The sequence below is a fragment of the Epithele typhae genome (genome assembly GCF_022376455.1).
Source record: "Epithele typhae strain CBS 203.58 chromosome Unknown BXZ73scaffold_5, whole genome shotgun sequence".
NCBI lineage: Eukaryota > Fungi > Basidiomycota > Agaricomycetes > Polyporales > Epitheliaceae > Epithele > Epithele typhae.
This window is the reverse complement of record NW_025954196.1, coordinates 1330182-1336957: the sequence shown is the minus strand read 5'-3', so window position 1 is coordinate 1336957 and position 6776 is coordinate 1330182. Positions and strand designations below refer to the sequence as shown.

Below are 6776 nucleotides of genomic sequence, written 5' to 3'. Positions count from 1 at the left end.
GCATGATGCGCTTATTTGCGGTGCAGGAATAAGCAGATGTTCTGCTTATATGCACTCAATTGAGCTTGACATCTGTTTTCGATATTCCTGCTCATATGAGCTTATGGTGGTAGACAGTGCTTTTGCTCATGTGAGGTGCTCCCCCAAAATGTCCGAAATCCTTCATAATATCAGTTCAATTGAGGAAGGTGTTTTTAGGAGTGCTCTGCTCATATGACGGCCATCATTTCACATGAGACATGCTCACATGAGGTCAGCCTGTGCATGAAAGACAGGCTCATGTGAGCAACAGTCTGTTCACATGGCCTTCCCTTATTTGAGGTCAATCTGTTGAGCAGAGGCTTGCTCATATGAGGGCAGTCTTACATTAGAGTGCTCTGTTGACAGGAGCACTCAACTGAGAGTCGTCTGTTCATGATAGATTCACTCATTTGAGTTGGCTGGGTACTAGAGAAACCCGCTCCCATGAGCCGTGACTGGTTTGGGGAATATTCGCTCATGTGAGTGGCACTCAGTTCGTGAGGGATACGCTCACGGGAGCCTCATGGTGAGCGAAACATGCGTTCAAATGAGCAGCGAAAAATTGACATTCTGTCTGCAAGAACTACGCTCATCTGAGTAACTGTCAGTTCTCAGGAAATTCGCTCATGCGAGTGGGATTCAGTTTGCAACAAATTCGCTCATGCGAGTGTGATTCAGTTTTCAAGAGATTCGCTCATGCGAGTGGCACTCAGTTTTCAAGAGATTCGCTCATGCGAGCCGACCAGTTTGCAATAAATGTGCCCCATGAGCTGATTATTCAGCCAATCAGCCAAACAAGCAGCCAGTAGTGCCAATTGGTTCCTGATCTGATCACTTGAAATTTTGCTCTACAAAAATTGAGCTCTGGTCAGGGAAAGTCCAGAAAATGAGGCTATCAAAGAACTGGAAAAGAAGAAAAACTTTTTTTGCGGTTTCTAGAGACAGAAACCTAATTTTTGGAAGAACGGGAAAAGAAATTTCATATTTGGGGTCTGTGGAAATACTCTTCAGAGAACTGGAAAAAAAACTTGTTCTCCTAGATCCTATGGAAATCCCGTAAAATTTCTCATGAACACAAATACTGATATAAAGCTAAGTTCAAGTCCTCCGGGCCAACTTTGACAGAAATCGGGTGGTTTGGATGCCTCATGAGGCTGGCAAGAGAGCCGAGGCAGGCAAAACAAATACAGGTTGTGGCCAAGCATGGAAGCACACAAGCCTGATGCTGCTGCATAGAGGGTTCAGGCGAGGGAGATGCCAATATGTAGCCGAGGGTCAGAGCACATCAGGTGGGCTTAGTGGCAATGCAGGCGAGACGAGGACGGGTGACGCAGGCAGAGGAGGCGGCGTGGGCGGAGGAGGTGACGTGGGCAGGGAAGATGCGGAGGAGGGGGAGATGGTGGTGGTGGGCAATGTGGAGGGCCACAACGCAGCAGCAGAGATGTCCAACGCGGGCGGAGGTGAGGGAGGCACCAGGCGATAAGGGCAGACAAGGCGGTGAGCAGGTGGGTGAGGCAGAGGGGGTGAGGCAGAGGTGGGCGACAGGTGAGGCTAGAGGAAGAGGCCGACACCCCATGGAGGCAGGCGATGCGTGTGGGGGTGGGCAACTGTGTAAGGCTGTTTGTGGCCCTACCCACGGATGATCCACAGATCATGTGATCTCCTGGGGCTTGATCCAGAGCCGCGCGGCTCAGAGCCTCTGGAAGAGCCGGAGCCACGCGAGCTGGATCCGTGATCCGTGGGTGGAGCCACAAACTGAGCCGCACTCTGCGCTCATTGTGGGTCCATGGATTCTACGGATCCTTCCCACTCATGTTGTGTGATTTAAGGCAATAATTCAAAGTACACAGAGGCTATATACATCGCCCAGAACAACCGGTGGTTGCTGGGTACAGCGGCTACACAGCAAGGTGGTTGATGCGGATGCGAAGCCCAGGCAATGTGGATGCGCGAGGTCGGCAAGTCTTGTGAGGCTAGCGAGAGTCGAGGCCGAGCCCTGCAACGCGGGGCAAGACAAGCGCCACGAGGACGAGGGTGAGGGCGGGTGACGTGGAGGCAGGCGGGCGCGACGTGTGCGCGACGTGAGCAACGCGGAGGTGAGACAGCGGTGAGGCGTGCTCGGGGCGGGCGAGTTGGAGGTGAGGCAGACGAGGGCGGAGAGGGCAAGGCGAGTGACGTGGGGGTGGGCGAGGGTGACGCGGGCGATGCGGAGAGGGCGACGCGGGGGCGACACGGGGGAGATGCGGGAGGCGCGGGCGATGCGAGAGAGGCAGGGGATGCGGGCGAGGTGGGCAACGCGTAGACGCGGGGGTGGGACGGACGACGCACACGGCGACGCAGGATGTGCGCGACGTGGGAGTACACGCGGGCGATGTGGCGACGCCAGGGTGAGACGAACGATGTGGGGGTGCAACAGACGACAGGGGGGGTGAGACGTCGGGGACACGGCGACGCCGGGACAAGATGGACGAGGGAGAGAACGAGAGGCGGAGAGGGTGACGTGAACACGGGAACACGGATGAGCGCGACTAAGGGTGTTGCCCGCGCGCGCCGAGGCCAAAACCTAAGAGGGGGGACAACGGGACGAGCAGAGGGGAGCAGAGAGAGCGGGGAAAACTCACCAGGGTTGGGGCGAGGTCGGAGACGCGGAGCTCGGCGGGCGGGGTAGGTGCGGGCGACGTAGGCGAGGGGGCGAGATGCGGACGACGTGTGCAGCTGAGGGCGACACGGGGCAGGCGGAGGACGGGGTTGCGGGTGCGGGCGAGGTGGGAGACATGGGGGTAAGGCCGGCGACGCGGGCGTGGCACAGCGGCGGGCGAGGGCGAGCCGGACAAGAGCGACGCGGAGGTCGTGGTAGGCGACGTGAGGCGGAGGACGAGGGCGAAATGAGGGCGAGGTCAGCGAGGACGCAGGGAGCAAAGGAGAACTCGCCAAAAGACATCGGGGACGCGGGAGCTCACCACGACCCCACAGAACCGCGCATGCGCCCGCGAGATGACGCAAGGCGGGCGACGGTGGGGCCGTCTAGCACGCATCGGGACACGCGGGGGCGACCGAGGGCGACACGGACGAGGGCGACGCGGAGGCGAGGGTGAGCGAGGCGGGCGATGTGGGCGACACGAGCGAAGGCGAGCGGCGCAGAAGAGATCGGGGCGGTGAGGGCGACGAGGAACACGCGGAACACGGGCGAGGTGGGCGAGGTGCGGACGAAGTGGGGGCGAGATCGACGGGGCGGGGGCGGGAAACGGCGCCCGCGGAGAGCGCACACTGGAGGGCGCGATGCGGATGAACGTGAGATTACGCAAGCGCGAGCTGGGCAAGGCGTGGCTGGAACGCGGAGAGCAAAGGGGGCGGGTAGAACTCACCAGCTGAGGAGGTCGGGGCCGCGGGAGCTCACGGCGACCCCACGAAACAACTCTTAGGCTTGAGGACGGCCGCGCGCGCACGCGACGACGCAGCATGGACGGAGGGTAGAGGGTAAGCGGAGGACGAGCGAGGCCTCGGCCTTTCGCGCAGATTGACGTGCAGTAGCCCCGACTCGGGAGCTGGACCAGCTCGCGTACGCTGCCGCAATGCCGTAACGCGGGGTACACGCTGTGGGGGGAGAGGAGGGAGAAGGACAAGAAGACGAGGGCGTGGGCAAGTACCGCGCGCTGGTAGCGCAAGGTGAGCGCGTCAACGACGGAGGTGCATGGGGCGGATACACAACAGATATATAAGCATTCCGGCGAACAGAGGGGCAGCAAAAAGACGGCGTATGATACAAAAACCTTTCCAGTGGCCGGATATAATTAAAATCGTCGTTTTCGACGAGTGGAGTGCGCCTTGCTGAGGTTCAGTCAGACTCAGGGCCAGTCTTCCTCCTCCTCCTCCTCCTCCTCCTCCTCCTCCTCCTCCTCCTCCTCATCCTCCTCCTCTGGCTCGACCGGCGTCTCCTGCTTCTTGCCGGGCGGAATCCCCTTTGCCTGCGTCACCTGCTTCGCCGCCGTCGGCGTAATCGGCTCCCCCTGGGTGGGCCGCGGTGTACGCGCGGCCGGCGGCGGTGCACGCGCGGCCGGCGTTGCAGCAGAACGCGCGGCCGGCGTTGGCAGCGGAACGCGCGGCGGCGGCAGCGGAACGCGCGGTGGTCGGCGCAGCGGAACGCGCGGTGGTCGGCGCAGCGGACGGCGCGGGAGACGGCGCGGAGACGGCGCGGTGGGTGGCGCAGCAGGGCGTTCCAGGACATATTCAGGGGGCTGCGGGGTCGGCGCGGTGCGCGTCGAAGCAGCAACCGCATCCAGCATCTTCACATCGAGATCCTGGATCGGGACTGCGGGTGCGTTGGTGCGCAACGCCTGGGCAAAAACGATGCCGGCTGTCTTCACCCAGGTGAGGAAATCCTCCGGATTTGCGAATCCATTCGGGCTAAATGAATTGCGGATTACTTCTTGGCGTCCTTCGGCGTGCGCAGCGACCGATTCAAGACCCGATATGGCGGCCTGCATCTCACCCCGAAGCCGGTTGAAGTTCGTCGCAGCGCTGAGGTAAGCCTTGCGCAACTCGCCATCGATCGAAAGGTCGGCCTGTGCAGGTGTTTCGGCGGCCGAGCGAGTGGCGGAGGACGCCAGGGACGACAAGGGAGGGCCGAACAGCGACATTGACGGTTCCAAAGGCGACAGGAAATGCGCGTAGGACGCCGACGAGGACTGCGTGGATCCAGTTCTCTTGGGGCGTGGCGGAACCTCGATGTAAGGCACGGCGCCGGTCTTCAAGCGCTTGGAGGGCTTCGACGTGGAGGGCGGGGAAATAGGGGCGGTGCGTTTGGATGCTGCCTGCGTCGTGGCCCGTGTGGTACGACGAGTCGAAGACGACTGCTGGGGTTGTTCGTCGTCCGACAGCTCGATCACTTTCGGCGTGCGTTTCGGCCCCGCGGCTGCCTTCGACTTCCCTGCAGGCTTCTGCTTGCGCTTGCGGGGGGACTTCTTGGTAGTTGTGGCAGTCGTCTTCACCGTCTTCGGCCTGGATTGTGGACGGGATGGGCGGAGCGCACGGGCTTCCTCGTCCGGAGCACAGCTATCGCGCACGCATTCGCGGCGTCTGCCGTGGATTGTCTTGAATTCGGCGGCCGTAACTCCGATATGCGCCCTTGGTCGGTCAACAAATAGGTGTCGCCAAGCGATTCGGCGGCTGTCAGCGCGATGGTACTGCCATTTCAGCGTTGTGACCTTCTCGGGAACCTCGATGAGGTCGGACGTGAGGAGCGCGAAGTCTTCCTTCGTGATAGCGTGGAGGAGAAAGTCGATGTATCCCTCAGCGACTGCAAGTTGTGCGCCGACCAGCGCTTTGAGGGGATAAAAGGTCAGGCCGTCGAAGAACGCTATGACACCGAGCCGTTTCACTGACCGCCAAACGTCAGGATGTGGCTGTATCGAGGTCGGCAGATGCGACATACCAAGAACCCATCCGTCCCCACGGATCCCAAGCAACGAGCAGCGGATCTTCTCCAACTTGCACAGTCCGCATGGTTGCACTCCGCCGTAGCATGTTCCTCGTCCATCCGGCATCTTCTTGTGGCAGTTGTCACACTATCACAATAATCGCACTCAATACATCTTTGGGGTGCGCTGGAAACGAGTGAAGTACTTACAACACGGCGAAAGTGAATGAATGTCGTCTCGGGAGGCCCGGTCGCATTTTCCAACGAGGCGACTGTTGATGTGGACTCGATTCGGCAGCCGGCGTCGTTGGAATCGTCGTACTCAATCACCTCATCGCTGCTTGCTTTGTCGACGTCCTGTTCTTCGTCACTGTCCTCTTCCTCGTCGTCGTCGGACTCGTCGACCCAGTTCTGTGCGTCTTCGGACTTCGAGGACCCATGTGCGTCGCCGAGATCGAAGTCCGGCTCGGGCTCGTAGGAGAACACCACGCCAAACTTCACGGCGATACTGGCGGCGGTGTGCGCGCGCATCGCCTCGAAGTCCGCCTCGGATGTATCGAGTTTGAAGAATAATGCCCATAGTCGGCGTTCCTGGGATGTCATAACATCCCCACTGCCACGGAGGACGATAACACGGCGTGGATACGCCGTGGTGACATCAACAAGATCGAAGGTGGAGGGGGATTTCGCGGCGCGCCTCTGGATAGCGTCGAGGTCCGCTTTCATGAAGTCGGACAGGATGGGGGACGAGAACTTCGCAGATTCAGAGCGATATCGGCCTGCCGATTGCACCATGACGCACCTTATACAAAATGCTCCCAGCCGCCTTCCCAAGTTCGGCAGCCTTCGGCCGCGTCCATTGCCCCATCGGCCCGCTAGGGATTTTTCCTGTGAACGTTTCATGAATCCGGCGGGCTCTTTCTCCCTCGATAGGCTCGGGGGTGTTGCCCCAGGTCGGCAGCACATGGGTAGCGCCGAGACGGGAGGGGAATGTCGGCGGCATAGACATGGTAGGGGAAGGAACGGCGAGTTCAGTGAGAGGGAAGAGAGCAGCAGAGGCTGGGGGGCGCGTCGGTGAGCCCAGGGCTTATCTGACCCGCCCGCGTGAAAGAAGCAACGACAACGCCAAACAGCACAAAGTTCAGAAGCGCAAAGTGTGGCCACGCGAAACTGCAGGGCACAAACATGCGCAAATACCAGTGGAATCTTCGCATTAATCTGCTCACCGCTCCTCTGGAGTGTTTTATTCTGTTCCGCCAGCCACCCATCTCAGTTCTGGCAGGTGTAAGTGGCTGACCTACCTGATTCGGTGTCGGTTCCGGCAGGTTCCGGCGGTGCC

At 60.2% G+C, this 6776-nt stretch overlaps 1 protein-coding gene across 1 annotated transcript; it reads right to left on the bottom strand.

Moving 5' to 3' along the window:
• Window positions 1-3866: 3866 nt before the first annotated feature.
• Window positions 3867-6446, bottom strand: BXZ73DRAFT_74787 (uncharacterized protein; the record flags this gene model as incomplete). The annotated part of the gene is made up of 4 exons (XM_048022096.1): window positions 3867-5398; window positions 5453-5585; window positions 5648-6190; window positions 6240-6446. The coding sequence occupies 4 exons, from the start codon at window positions 6444-6446 to the stop codon at window positions 3867-3869; spliced, it is 2415 nt and encodes an 804-aa protein (XP_047881803.1).
• Window positions 6447-6776: the final 330 nt, after the last annotated feature.